Source organism: Hyperoodon ampullatus (genome assembly GCF_949752795.1).
Source record: "Hyperoodon ampullatus genome assembly, chromosome: 5".
NCBI classification, from domain to species: domain Eukaryota; kingdom Metazoa; phylum Chordata; class Mammalia; order Artiodactyla; family Ziphiidae; genus Hyperoodon; species Hyperoodon ampullatus.
Window position 1 is genome coordinate 77576689 of NC_136918.1, and position 16291 is coordinate 77592979.

General features: G+C 38.5%; 1 protein-coding gene across 1 annotated transcript in view; it reads right to left on the reverse strand.

Moving 5' to 3' along the window:
• Positions 1–16178, reverse strand: part of ACAD11 (acyl-CoA dehydrogenase family member 11) — a gene marked incomplete at both ends in the record, with an annotated part of 103062 nt that extends 86884 nt beyond the window's left edge. Inside the window, 2 exons of the mRNA XM_079705136.1 lie at positions 9240–9339; positions 16030–16178. Coding sequence (XP_079561262.1) covers positions 9240–9339; positions 16030–16178 — 249 coding nt within the window. The remainder of the gene's footprint in view (positions 1–9239; positions 9340–16029) is intronic.
• Positions 16179–16291: the final 113 nt, after the last annotated feature.

Consider the following 16291-nt stretch of genomic DNA (forward strand, 5'->3'; position numbering starts at 1 on the left):
AGATTATAGTTGAAAACTTCCATAATATGGGAAAGGAAATAGTTAATCAAGTCCAGGAAGCACAGAGAGTCCCATTCAGCATAAATCCAAGGAGAAATATGCCAAGACACATATTAATCAAACTGTCAAAAATTAAATACAAAGAAAAAATATTAAAAGCAGCAAGGCAAAAACAACAAATAACACACAAGGGAATCCCCATAAGGTTAACAGCTGATGTTTCAGCAGAAACTCTGCAAGCCAGAAAGGACTGGCAGGACACATTTAAAATGATGAAGGAGAAAAACCTGCAACCAAGATTACTCTACCCAGCAAGGATCTCATTCAGATTTCATGGAGAAATTAAAACGTTTACAGACAAGCAAAAGCTGAAAGAGTTCAGCACCACCAAACCAGCTTTACAACAAATGCTAAAGGAACTTCTCTAGGCAAGAAACACAACAGAAGGAAAAGACCTACAATAATGAACCAAAAACAATTAAGAAAATGGGAATAGGAACATACATATTGATAATTACCTTAAATGTAAATGGACTAAATGCTCCCACCAAAGGACACACATTGACTGAATGGATACAAAAACAAGACCCATGTATATGCTGTCTACAAGAGACCCACTTCAGACCTAGAGACACATACAAACTGAAAGTAAGGGAATGGAAAAAGATATTCCATTCAAATGGAAATCAAAAGAAAGCTGGAGTAGCAATTCTCATATCAGACAAAATAGACTTTAAAATAAAGACTATTAGAAGAGACAAAGAAGGACACTACATAATGATCAAGGGGTTGATCCGAGAAGAAGATATAACAATTGTAAATATTTATGCACCCAACATAGGAGCACCTCAATACATAAGGCAAATACTAACAGCCATAAAAGGGGAAATCGACAGTAACAAATTCATAGTAGGGAACTTTAACACCCCACTTTCACCAATGGACAGATCATCCAAAATGAAAATAAATAAGGAAACACAAGCTTTAAATGATACATTAAACAAGATGGACTTAATTGATATTTATAGGACATACCATCCAAAAAAACCAGAATAAATATTTTTCTCAAGTGCTCATGGAACATTCTCCAGGATAGATCATATCTTGGGTCACAAGTGAAGCCTTGGTAAATTTAAGAAAATTGAAATTGTGTCAAGTACCTTTTCCGACCACAGCGCTATGAGACTAGATATCAATTAAAGGAAAAGATCTGTAAAAAATAGAAACACATGGAGGCTAAACAATACACTACTCAATAACGAAGTGATCGCTGAAGAAATCAAAGAGGAAATAAAAAAATACCTAGAAACAAATGACAATGGAGACACGATGACCCAAAACCTATGGGATGCAGGAAAAGCAGTTCTAAGAGGGAAGTTTATAGCAATACAATCCTACCTTAAGAAACAGGAAACATCTCGAATAAACAACCTAACCTTGCACCTAAAGCAATTAGAGAAAGAAGAACAAAAACACCCCAAAGTTATCAGAAGGAAAGAAATCATAAAGATCAGATCAGAAATAAATGAAAAAGAAATGAAGGAAACGATAGCAAAGATCAATAAAACTAAAAGCTGGTTCTTTGAGAAGATAAACAAAATTTATAAACCATTAGCCAGACTCATCAAGAAAAAAGGGGAGAAGACTCAAATCAATAGAATTAGAAATGAAAAAGGAGAAGTAACAACTGACACCGCAGAAATACAAAGGATCATGAGAGATTACTACAAGCATCTCTATGCCAATAAAATGGACAATCTGGAAGAAATGGACAAATTCTTAGAAATGCACAGACTGCCAAGACTGAATCAGAAATAAATAGAAAATATGAACAGACCAATCACAAGCACTGAAATTGAAACTGTGATTAAAAATCTTCCAACAAATAAAAGCCCAGGATCAGATGGCTTCAGGAGCAAATTCTGTCAAACATTTAGAGAAGACCTAACACCTATCCTTCTCAAACTCTTCAAAAATACAGCAGAGGGAGGAATACTCCCAAACTCATTCTACGGGGCCACCATCACTTTGATACCAAAACCAGACAAGGATGTCACAAAGAAAGAAAACTGCAGGCCAGTATCACTGATGAACACACATGCAAAAATCCTCAACAAAATACTAGCAAACAGAATCCAACAGCACATTAAAAGGATCATACACCATGATCAAGTGGGGTTTATTCCAGGAATGCAAGGATTCTTCAATATACGCAAATCAATCAATGTGATACACCATATTAACAAGTTGAAGGAGAAAAACCATATGATCATCTCAATAGATGCAGAGAAAGCTTTCGACAAAATTCAACACCCATTTATGATAAAAACCCTGCAGAAAGTAGGCATAGAGGGAACTTTCCTCCACATAATAAAGGCCATATATGACAAACCCACAGCCAACATTGTCCTCAATGGTGAAAAACTGAAACCATTTCCACTAAGATCAGGAACAAGACAAGGCTGCCCACTCTCACCACTCTTATTCAACCTAGTTTTGGAAGTTTTAGCCACAGCAATCAGAGAAGAAAAGGAAATAAAAGGAATCCAAATTGGAAAAGAAGAAGTAAAGCTGTCACTGTTTGCAGATGACATGATACTATACATAGAGAATCCTAAAGATGCTACCGAAAAACTACTAGAGCTAATCAATGAATTTGGTAAAGTAGCAGGATACAAAATTAATGCACAGAAATCTCTGGCATTCCTGTACACTAATGATGAAAAATCTGAAAATGAAATCAAGAAAACACTCCCATTTACCATTGCAACAAAAAGAATAAAATATCTAGGAATAAACCTACCTAAGGAGACAAAAGACCTGTATGCAGAAAATTATAAGACACTGATGAAAGAAATTAAAGAGGATACAAATAGATGGAGAGATATACCATGCTCCTGGATTGGAAGAATCAATATTGTGAAAATGACTCTACTACCCAAAGCAATCTACAGAGTCAATGCAATCCCTATCAAACTACCACTGGCATTTTTCACAGAACTAGAACAAAAAATTTCAAAATTTGTTTGGAAACACAAAAGACCCCGAATAACCAAAGCAATCTTGAGAACGAAAAACGGAGCTGGAGGAATCAGGCTCCCTGACTTCAGACTATACTACAAAGCTACAGTAATTAAGACAGTGTGGTACTGGCATAAAAACAGAAAGATAGATCAGTGGATCAGGATAGAAAGCCCAGAGATAAACCCACGCACATATGGCCAACTTATCTTTGATAAAGGAGGCAGGAATGTACAGTGGAGAAAGGGCAGCCTCTTCAATAAGTGGTGCTGGGAAAACTGGACAGGGACATGTAAAAGTATGAGATTAGATCATTCCCTAACACCATAGACAAAAATAAGCTCAAAATGGATTAAAGACCTAAATGTAAGGCCAGAAACTATCAAACTCTTAGAGGAAAACATAGGTAGAACACTCTATGACATAAATCACAGCAAGATCCTTTTGGACCCACCTCCTAGAGAAATGGAACTAAAAACAAAGATAAACAGGGCCTCCCTGGTGGCGCAGTGGTTGAGAGTCCGCCTGCCGATGCAGGGGATACGGGTTCGTGCCCCGGTCTGGGAGGATCCCATATGCCGCGGAGCGGCTGGGCCCGTGAGCCATGGCTGCTGAGCCTGCGCATCCGGAGCCTGTGCTCCGCAACGGGAGAGGCCACAACAGTGAGAGGCCCGCGTACCACAAAAAAAAAAAAAAAAAAAAACAAAGATAAACAAATGGGACCTAATGAAACTTCAAAGCTTTTGCACAGCAAAGGAAACCATAAACAAGACCAAAAGACAACCCTCAGAATGGGAGAAAATATTTGCAAATGAAGCAACTGACAAAGGATTAATCTCCAAAATTTATAAACAGCTCATGCAGCTCAATAGCAAAAAAACAAACAAGCCAATCCAAAAATGGGCAGAAGACTTAAATAGGCATTTCTCCAAAGAAGATATACAGACTGCCAACAAACACATGGAAGAATGCTCAACATCATTAATCATTAGAGAAATGCAAATCAAAACTACAATGAGATATCATCTCACACCAGTCAGAATGGCCATCATCAAGAAATCTAGAAACAATAAATGCTGGAGAGGGTGTGGAGAAAAGGGAACACTCTTGCACTGCTGGTGGGAATGTGAATTGGTACAGCCACTATGGAGAACAGTATGGAGGTTCCTTAAAAAACTAAAAATAGAACTACCATATGACCCAGCAATCCCACTACTAGGCATATACCCTGAGAAAACCATAATTCAAAAAGAGACATGTACCAAAATGTTCATTGCAGCTCTATTCACAATAGCCCGGAGCTGGAAACAACCTAAGTGTCCATCATCGGATGAATGGATAAAGAAGATGTGGCACATATATACAATGGAATATTACTCAGCCATAAAAAGAAACGAAACTGAGCTATTTGTAATGAGGTGGATAGACCTAGAGTCTGTCATACAGAGTGAAGTAAGTCAGAAAGAGAAAGACAAATACCGTATGCTAACACATATATATGGAATTTAAAAAAAAAATGTCATGAAGAACCTAGGGGTAAAACGGGAATAAAGACACAGACCTACTTGAGAATGGACTTGAGGATATGGGGAGGGGGAAGGGTAAGCTGTGACAAAGGGAAAGAGAGGCATGGACATATATACACTACCAAACGTAAGGTAGATAGATAGTGGGAAGCAGCCGCAGAGCACAGGGAGATCAGCTCGGTGCTTTGTGACCGCCTGGAGGGGTGGGATGGGGAGGGTGGGAGGGAGGGAGATGCATGAGGGAAGGGATGTGGGAACAGATGTATATGTATGAGTGATTCACTTTGTTATAAAGCAGAAACTAATAAAAAAATAAATAAAAAAAAAGAAAAGAAAAACCATATGATCATCTCAATAGATGCAGTAAAAGCTTTTGACAAAATTCAACACCCATTTATGAAAAAAACTCTTCAGAAAGTGGGCATAGAAGGAAACTACCTCAACATAATAAAGGCCATATATGGCAAACCCACAGCAAACATCAATGGTGAGAAACTGAAAGCATTTCCTCTAAGATCAGGAAGAAGACAAGGATGTCCACTCTCACCACTATTATTCAACATAGTTTTGGAAGTCCTAGCCATGGCAACCAGAGAAGAAAAAGAACTAAAAGGAATACAAATTGGTAAAGAAGAAGTTAAACTGTCACTGTTTGCAGATGACATGATACTATACATAGCGAATCCTAAAGATGCCACCAGAAAACTACTAGAGGTAATCAATGAATTTGGTAAAGTTGCAAGACACAAAATTAATGCACAGAAATCTCTTGCATTCCTATACACTAATGATGAAAAATCTGAAAGAGAAATTAAGGAAACACTCCCATTTACCACTGCAACAGAAAGAATAAAATACCTAGGAATAAACCTACCTAGGGAGACAAAAAACCCTTAGGCAGAAAACTATAAGACACTTGTGAAAGAAATTAAAGATGATATCAACAGATGGAGAGATATACCATGTTCTTGGATTGGAAGAATCAACATTGTCAAAATGACTGTACTACCCAAAGCAATCTACAGATTCAATGCAATCCCTATCAAATTACCAATGGCATTTTATGCAGGGCTAGAACAAAATAAATCTTAAAATTTGTATGGAGACACAAAAGACCCCAAATAGCCAAAGCAGTCTTGAGGGAAAGAAACAGAGCTGGAAGAATCAGGCTCCCTGACTTCAGACTATACTACAAAGCTACAGTAGTGAACACAATATGGTACTGGCACAAAAACAGAAATATAGATCAATGAACTAGGATAGAAATCCCAGAGATAAACCCACGCACCTATGGTCAACTAATCTAAGACAAAGGAGGCAAGAACATACTATGGAGAAAAGACCATCTCTTCAATAAGTGGTGCTGGTAAAACTGGACAGCTACTTGTAAAAGAATGAAATTAGAACACTCCCTAACACCATACACAAAAATAAACTCAAAATGGATTAGAGACCTAAATGTAAGACCAGCCACTATAAAACTCTTAGAGGATAACATAGGAAGAACACTCTTGGACATAAATAACAGCAAGATCTTTTTGGATCCACCTCCTAGAGTAATGGAAATAAAAACAAAAATAAACAAATGGGACCTAATGAAACTTAAAAACTTTTGCAAAGCAAAGGAAACTACAAACAAGATGAAAAGACAACCCTCAGAATGGGAGAAAATATTTGCAAGTGAATCAATGGACAAAGGATTAATCTCCAAAATATATAAACAGTACATGCAGCTCAATATTAAAAAAACAAACAACCCAATCAAAAAATGGGCAGAAGACCTAAATAGACATTTCTCCAAAGAGGACATACAGATGGCCAAGACGCACATGAAAAGCTGCTCAACATCACTAATTATTAGAGAAATGCAAATCAAAACTACAATGAGGTATCACCTCACACCAGTAAGAATGGGTATCATCAGAAAATCTACAAAAAACAAATGCTGGAGAGGGTGTGAAGAAAAGGGAACCCTCTTGCACTGTTTGTGGGAATGTAAATTGATACAGCCACTATGAAGAACAGTATGGAGGTTCCTTAAAAAACTAAAAATAGAATTACCATATGACCCAGGAATCCTACTACTGGGCATATACCTGGAGAAAACCATAATTCAAAAAGACACATGCACCCTAATATTCATTGCTGCGGTATTTACAACAGCCAGGTCATGGAAGCAACCTAAATGCCCATTGACGGACGAATGGATAAAGAAGATGTGGTACATATATGCAATGGAATATTACTAAGCCATAGAAAGGAATGAAATTGGGTCATTTGTAGAGATGTGGATGAATCTGGAGACTGTCATACAGAGTGAAGTAAGTCAGAAAGAGAAAAATAAATATCGTATATTAACGCATATATGTGGAACTTAGAAAAATGGTACAGATGAACCGGTTTGCAGGGCAGAAATAGAGACACAGATGTAGAGAACAAATGTATGGACACCAAGGGGGGAGAACAGCGGGGAGTGGGGGTGCTGGTGTGATGAATTGGGAGATTGGGATTGATATGTATACACTGATGTGTATAAAATGGATGACTAATAAAAACCTTCTGTATAAAAGAATAAAATAAAATTCAAAAAAAATAATTGCTTTAACAAAATAAAGTCATCTTAGTGGGATTATTACAATTATAAATTAGGCCAGCACTAAAAATTGGTCATTTAATTAGGCTAAAAGGATAGGCATGTGCATGGGGCTTATTCCTAACTCTGATAATATGAAGGTGACATTTCCTGACCACAATATTTCACATGTATCATCATAAAAACATCCCTTTTTTTTCTTACCAGTTCCCTGCTTGCTGGCTCACTGTTGCTTTTGCTCCCCACCCCCCCAACTCCAGTTTCCCATGGGGGCTCTCTATTCCAACACTCTGGGCACAGTCAACTACAGAGTGCTGGGGAAGGCCAGTGGGTGCTGGTAGAAAGGAAATGCACCCACTCCTTCGGGAGATCAATGGAGGAACTTGTTTCCAAGGCAGGGGTGTGGGGATCCTTCCTGGTACCCAGGGCTGCCATGGAGCTCAAGATAACTACTGGGTAAGAAGGCAATGAGAAGCAAGCTGGTACTGAAGCAGGAGCCCAAATAAAAGAGGAGAAGAAAAGGGCTTCCTTAACCAGGACAGATATACAGCCTTATCACTCAGGACCCAGGGACACAGCTTACTGCAGAACTCTGATGCCAACTCATCTGCCTGCAAAGTCCATTTCCCCAGACTCAGGCAGTGGTGGCTGACCACTTCTAAGGAGAAGAAACCATGAAGCTCACTTTCACAACAGGGATAAAGCAGGTACTGCTGCAATAACTACAGCAGGGAAGTGACTAAACCCATAACCAAGGTGAGAGCAGCCAGTGGTGCCAATGGCTCTAGAAAGAAGTGTTTATAACCACCTGGTGCTGGGAAAGGGGGGTAGGGTAGAGTGGTGGAGGCTGGTCATAAAGTGGATGGCAGTGTGGGAACACTGCTTTTATCCAATGCAGATTTGGAAAAAATGAAGGAAGTTGAAACAAAAGTACTCCAGATCCTTGGGTGGAAAGCATTATGTTATGTTCTGATGTCTTCCAGACATCTAGGTCGTTATCAAGAGGAGACAAACCCAGCTATTTATTGGGACATAAATCTCTCCCTACAAGTGGGGATTTTCCTTCAGCCATGCAGTGTTGAGGCTTAATAAAAGTTACTAAACTTTTTCTACCTTAAGCATCCAAGTCACTTCATTTTCTGGGAATATGATACAGGACCAAGAAGGTCAAAATCTGCATTTTCCATTACTGTGATATTAAACCCCCCTTCAATGGCCCATCTCTAGTCAGCTGGGCCTGGGAAGCACCTGTTATACATGATTATAATAATATTCAAAATATGCATCATGCTTTTAATGTTCTCTTCTCTAAAAATCCATAGATAATATCTGTTTTTCTGAAAACAGAGTCAGTTTTCAACAAAAATCTTTTATAATTCTCACTGTCAATTTAGAGAATAATACAAAAATGATTATTTAAATATTTCTTTTTATCACCAAAAGATCAGGGAATTGTCATATCAAATATATTAAAGTATTCAGTGAGTATATATTGTTATAAGGTATAATAATGTGCTTCTTTTTCTTTTTTTTTTTTTTTTGCGATATGCGGGCCTCTCACTGTTGTGGCCTCTCCCGTTGCGGAGCACAGGCTCCGGACGCGCAGGCTCAGCGGCCATGGCTCACGGGCCCAGCCGCTCCGCGGCATGTGGGATCTTCCCAGATCGAGGCATGAACCCGTGTCCACTGCATCGGCAGGCAGACTCTCAACCACTACGCCACCAGGGAAGCCCTAATAATGTGCTTTTTAAAACATAATTTAACCAAAGTACAAAATATCTATAAATGAGTAGCACTGAAAATATTTACTGGGTGACTGTGTTTCTAGCTAATTGTATAGGAAGGAATCAAATCCATAAGAGGACTGGATATTGCTCAGGATTAACAGCCGAAACACAGCCTCAGATTTCAAACTCAAATCCTTAATAAAAACTAAAAGGGGGGGATACAATTAAAGTGAAATTTTCATCTAAGAAATAAAATGCATTTTCTATATTTAATAATTGTGATTATTTTTAAAAGCAATTTAAATTGTTTTGTGTGTATAAAATGCATTTATTAGTCAACAAGGAATTTATCATTGTGTTTGTATACCATACCTTATGTGCTTTAGGAAGAAGTGAGCCAGGTGGTTTTTTTCTGAGTACATATGCTTGAAAGCCCTTCTGGAGATAAAAGGTTGGATTGGACTGTCCTGATCTAGATAAGAGTAGAGAAAAGGTCAATAACAAAGATATATTTTTCCTTTTCCCCAAATCCTGCTGAAATTTCAAAAGAAAACACAAAATGAAAATGAACCCATTTCAATGGGGGAATGCCAAGAGGGGTGCTATCAGCAGCTAAGAACATGAGCTTTGGGATCATATACAGCAGATGGTAACACAGTGGCAGCTGGAGAATCTACAACCTACACAGGTAGAGGAGACCACACTTCCTACCTGCAAATCATGAGTTTTATCAGAAGTGCACCTAGAACAATGTCTAGATCTAAGCAAAGAAAGGCTGGGAGAAGAGATTGTAGGTGATCAGTCAGAAAATTAATTAAAGGATGCTGGAACAGCTGGATTGGTATTCCAACATCTGTCATTGGAGAGAGAACTCCAAGTACAGCTCTCTAAAGAGGGAATTCTGATAAGCAAGGTCCTAGAGTGGATATCTGGGCCAGGAAGTGCAACAGTGCCCCAGGTGACTCACAGACACCAGGGCACTGGCTTTCTCTGCCCTGTGAACAGAAATTCTCATGTGAACTAAGGAAATACACTCCAGCTACCAAAATTATTCAATCTATATCTTCATTTACACAGCTTTTAAATAATTCAACTGCATGAAAGAGAGGCCTTAAACTAAAAAAAAAAGACGAATTAATCCCTGAGGTAACAGGTAATAGGGGAAAGTTAAAAACATTTTTTTTCCTGAAGTTTCTCCCTAGGCCTCCACCTCCATCTGCAAAGAACAAGAGTAGTCCAGATTGAATGCAGCAGTCCGTCCAGTGTCTACTTCTAACTCTGATAAGCCAGACCCATCCTCCCCAGCAATCATCTTGGCACCATCTAATCCTGTGTGGGGGGTGCCTTTTAGCATAGGAAAGTGGAGATCATTGCCACAATGGTCAGGAAATGGGACCACTTCAAGCTGTGTTGTCTGTCTTCACATGGGACAATTTATTTGTGATGCTCCAAAGAGTCAAGGTGCAATGAACCTTACAAAGACATTTTTTAATGCCAAATGTCTGATTGGATGCATTTTTGATAATGCAGTCATATATGAAGCACTGGCGTTTTATGATGGTAAATGACCCAGGTGAAATATAAAAGGAAAACTAAAAGCTTCTTATTGAAGATACAGCTGCCATATGATCTAGCAATTTCACTTCTAGGTATATATCCAAGAGAACTGTCACTCATTCTATGGGACACACCCTATACCTTATCAATAACAACAACTCAAGCACTGCATTATCCTATTTTTTAAGCATTTCTATGTCTGATCATAATTTCCTTTCTTTCATTCCCACTAGTACCTCCATTCCAGTGCCATCTTAGGCACTACAACATTCAGGGCAAAAGAGGCTCCAGTAGGCAAGAACAGTCTCTAAAAGAGCCATAGGTGCTGGTTACTGGAAGCAGAAGCCACCAAACCAGGGTGTGCATGGAAACAGTAGAAAGGAATGCAAGAGAATCTGGGCAAAGTATCAATAATATCTACTAAAATAACTATTCTTGCTTCAAATTCATGACTATGAACCTCAAAGTGAACGCTGCCAGCAATCATAATATACTTCCTTGGCTTGTTCATTCTCCCATGCTCTTGGATGACTATTTCACAATTCCTATTCTTTCTTCAAACCTCCAACACTTTTCCCACCATCTTCACTCTCAGCTGATTACCTAGTTTCCTATTTCACAGAGAAAATAGGAGCAATCAGGTGAGAACTTCCACAAGCTTACACTACCATATCTACTGCACAGAAGCACCTGTACTCATATACTCTTCTTCCCTATAGAGTCTGTAGAAGAATGTCTACATTCCTATCTAAGGACAATCCCTTCTCTTGTGAATTAGATCCCATCCTACTCTTGTCTACTCAAGGACTTTGTTCTAGCCCTCTCTCCTACACAAATTTTTCTGTCTGTTCTGGATCACTGCCATCAGCATATAAACATTCTGCCTTTTTTTTTTAAAGACTTCTCTTGACCCCACTTCCCCCTCTATGTAAGACATTTATTTCCACCTTTGTAGAAAAATTCAAGAGTTGTTTATATTCCTTGCTCCAATTCCTCTCCTCCTATTTTCTCTTGAACCCATTTCAATTAAGCTTTCATTCCTATCTTTCCACTGAAATTACTTTTTCAAGGTCAATAATACTGCTATGGTATCAGACCATGGTTCTCCCCATCTCTCTGGCCACTCCTTTTGAGACTCCTTTGTAGGTTCCCCCTTAATTCTTCAACTTCTTATGTTGGGATGCCTGGGAATAAGTTCACAGACCTTCTGTATCTTCATGTAGACTCATCATCTAGGTAAGATCTCATGGCTTTAAATACCCTCTCTATCTCAATGACTCCCAAATGTAAATGTCTAGTTTAGATCTCTGCCCTGACCTCTGGACCCATATATCTGCCTGCTTACTATACATATCCACTCCAAAAGACATCTTGAAAGTTAACATTGCAAAACTGAGTTCCTGATATTTCCCTTCCAGTCTGATTGTCTACAGTCATCTCTACTTCATTTCATGATAACTCCATCCTTCCAGTTGCCAAGACAAAAATGGAACACTATTTGTCTCCTTTTCTTTTGCTTTCATACCCCACACCTGATCAGTCAGTAAATTCTTCAAAATAAATCCAGAATATGAGCACTTTGCACCTATCCTACACTACTACCCTGGTCCATACCACTAACTGCTCTGTGCCGGGTCATTGCAATACACTCCAAACTGGTCTCCTTGTATTTGCCTCCTTCAGTCAACACAATAGGCAAAGAGATTCTGTTTAAAAAGACAAATCACTTCCCTCCTCTGCCCCCAAATCCCTAATCTCTCACCATTTCGACTAACGTAAAGGCCAACGTCCTCATAACAGCCAACAGAATTCCTGTTGCCCTTGCTTACACAACTCCAGGCACATTGGCTTGTAGTCTCTCCACCCACTGGAGAGCTCTTGCTCTTGCTGTTCCCTCTGTCTGGAATACTCTTTCCCCAGATAGCTACATGGCTCACATCCCCATCTCTCTTTGCTGAATTCCATCTTCTCACTGAGGCCTTTCTTCTCCCTCCTCCTAAACATTTCCTATTCTCCTTTGTTTCTCTCCATGATACATATCACCTTTTTCTACACTGTAATATTTAGAAAGTGATTTTATTTATCATCTCTCTTCTCCAAATAGAATGGAAGTTACAAAAAGGCAAGATTTTTTTGTCTGTTATATCCCCAGTGGTTGGAGCAGTGCCAGGCATGTATTATGCACATAGCTGGAAATCATAAGTTTTGTTCTATCAAGTTATACAATGCCTTCATTATTGTTTAAATCTAAATATTTTTATTTCTAATATGATTTAATTTTTGCAAATTCTAAAAATAAATTTTGCATAGATTAAAAATATATACAAAATTTGTAAAGCATAAAGAATAACACAACAAACACCAGTGTTCTCACTACCCAGTTTAAGAAAGAAAAAAGTTACTGTATCTCTGAAGCTCTCTTTGTGTTCCTCCCTTCATTTTTTAATTTTTTGGCTGTGCAGAGCTGCTTGAGGGATCTTAGTTCCCCCACCAGGGATTGACCCTGGGCCACTGCAGTGAAAGCGCTGAGTCCTAACCACTGGACCACCAGGGAATTCCCTGTCCCTTCAGAGTAACTACTGTCTTGATTTTTAAATATATCATTACCTTGAAGTTTATCTCTTTAAACAATATACTGCTTATTTGTCCAGTTTTTGATTGTGTTGTTGTGTATAGCTGCAGCTGAATCATGTTCACTGCTGTATGGTGTTCCATCACATGAATATACTACAATTTATTCATCCATTCTACTATTGATGAACATCGTGTTTTATTCCTGTATTTTTGCTATTACAAACAGTGCAATGAACATTTTTGTAGATTATCTCCTGATACCATGGTACAAGAATTCCTCAGGAGTATAAAACTAGGAATAGAATTGCTTTGTCATGGGGCTTTGTCTTCATCTTTACAAGACTGTGCCAAATTGTTCTCCAAGGTAGTTATACTAATTCACACCCTCACCAATAGTGGATGAGTCCCTGTTATCTCATATCCTGCTTGATATTGTCAGATTAAAAAAAAAAGTGAATGTGATGGTGTGAAATGGTATCTTGTCATTTTAATTTGCATTTCCCCAATTATCATAGTGTAATGAGGTTGAGTATCTTCAAGTCTTTTGCCCATTTTTCTGTTGGGCTATTGTAGTTCTTTATATGTTCTGGATATTAATCTTTTGTCCATTATATACACTGAAAATATTTTCTTTTGTTCTTTCACTTTAAGGATTCTTTCACTAAAAAATTATCAGTCATTTCTTTCATGGTTTGTGCTTTTGTCTTTTTAAAGATTTTATTCTCTACTCCAAAGTCATAAAGATCTTCTCCTATATGTCTTCCAAATGTTTATAGTTTTGCCTTTACCATTCAAGTCTGTAGTCCACCTGGAACTGTGTGAGGCAGAGTAAGGGACAGGGCTACTTTCAATTTTTTCATACAGATAATAATTATTGCTGTATAATTTACTGAAAAACCTTTTCTCCCTCCAACCCCACACACAGATTCTCTGTGCCAGCACTGTCATATGTCAAAGTTCTATAAACATGTGGGTCTTTTTGTGGACTCTATTTTATTGATCTGTTTGTCTATTCTGTGCTAATAATATGCCATCTTAATTCAAATTTCCCACTTTGTTCTTCTTCAGGAGTGTTTTTGCTTATTCTTAGCCCTTTGCTCTTGTACATAAAATTTAGGAGTAATTTTTCAAGTTAGGGAAAAAATTAAGATTTTGATCGTCATTGCACTGAATCTATAGATCAGTTGGGAAAAAAGAGAAATGTACAATTCTGAATTCTCCTATTCGTGAACATGGCATCTCTCAATTCATTTAGTTCTTTTTAAGGTCCTAATACAGTTTTATAATTGCATTTACAAAGGTCTTGCACATACTTTATTCGATTAATATTTGAGAAATTTATATTTCTGTTGCTCTTATTAATTTTATCTTTCTGAAAATTATAATTTTACATTTTTGTTGCTAAAGTCAAGAAATGCAATTGATTTTCGCATACTGAACTTTGATAAACTCCATTATTTTCTGTAGATTATTGGCTCTTTAATCTGTATTTGAATTAGTTTCTAAAATGTATTTATTAGCTATCTTCTCTTGATTTCTAAACTTTTGGCACTTATATTCTGATTTTTTTTTTTTTTAAGAATGACGCTTTAGAATTTCTGAAACTTCCTTTGTGGCCTAACATGTCTTCAATTTTCATAAACTCTTTCATGTGTCTTGGAAATAAATGTGTATTCTCTGTGGAGATAGTTCCACACATATATATTATTTACACCACAACTAATTCCATTTATCAAGCACAATTCTGGTTTATTTAACTTTCAACTTAATTCAGAATTAACTCTCAGTTAGATAATTCTCCAACAACTCTAGGAGAGAAATATTACTATCCCCATTTTGCCAAAGGAGGATTCAATGCTCAAAAGAGTTAAATAAGTTGTTCAGATTCCCATAGCAAGTTTGAACTTTGAGCTGTTAGTTTGTTTATAACACAAGGCTTCTAGGCTAGAAACTTCAGCCATATTTTATTCCACCTTCTCCTTCATCCTACAATATCTATTATGACATGGTGCCTTTTATTTTTATTTTTTGTTGTTTTTAATTTGGCAGCGGCACGGCATGGCCCCGGGCAGTGAAAGCGCGAGTCCTAACCACTGGACCACCAGGGAATTCCCACAGGGTGCCTTTTAATTCCACACCCCCAAACCTTCTCTGATCCATCTCCTTTCCACTATTTTTAATTTCTCTAAAATCAGTACTCTGGGAATATAAATGTCAGTGATAAATGCCACTGGTGTACAGTTCTGTTACAGTGTTAAGCCATTTCACCTGTATTACTTCATTTAATTATCAGGATCAAGCAGAACAGGCAGATATTTATTACAGATTATGAAACTAGTTCTCAGAGAGTTCATGTACCATAGTATTTAAATTCCCAGTCAGTAAGTGGCACGTCTAGTTTTCTGGAAGCCAGGACTGCTTCTATAGCTCTGTTTATCAAAATACTATTTTTAGAATAAAGTCTATTTGAAAATTATTTTCTGTTATACAACATCAGACTAGAGCCAGATTCACTGTGGGGAACAGTGCTCTCAGAACGGTCATCCAGTTCTATACCCCTACTTCAGAAAGAACTAAAGCCCAAAGTGGTGCTGTGATTTGTTAAATGGAAGATCTAGGATAAGAATTCGGATCCCCCAACTGGTACCATTAACTCAGCCTCCAAGAATATGCCAATGTGAACGGAATTACATCCGCTTCTCAGAAAAAAAGGTTATAGGACAAACGTTGAACGAAGGCCTCTTTATATCCCACAGACCTTCCAACCTTAATTGCTTCAATGAATATAGTTAACAATGATTCCTTCTTGTAGTTGGAATCGTGAATGTTATCGTGCTTCCATCACTGCCCTTGAATTGGAAATACTCAGAATGTAATGCAAGGGACCGGTGACGGCAGCTCTCGCCTGCAGAGTGCGTCACTGCGGAAAAAGAAACAGGATGGGGGAAATTGGGAACACACCCAAGGCCAGAGGAAGAAAAACACAAGGCACAGATCTGTTTTTGCTAGCGGAGAAGGCTGGCGTCGGTACCTGTATTGGGCAACGGTCAGCTTGGCCTCGGGCTCGGCCCCAAAGCCGGGCAAGTGCTGGTGTAGGTAGGCCTCCAGAGACTTGCAGTCGAACTTGTGCTGGGGCAGCACTTCGGCCGTCTCGGGCTCGCGGGAGGCACCGGTCTCCATGATCAGTGCTGCCGCCTCAGACCACAGAGTCAGAGAAACCACAAGTCTCCACGGCTCGGATACCTCTGGTAGGGGAGCACCGCTCCACAGCCTGGGGCGAGTCCGAGACGCCC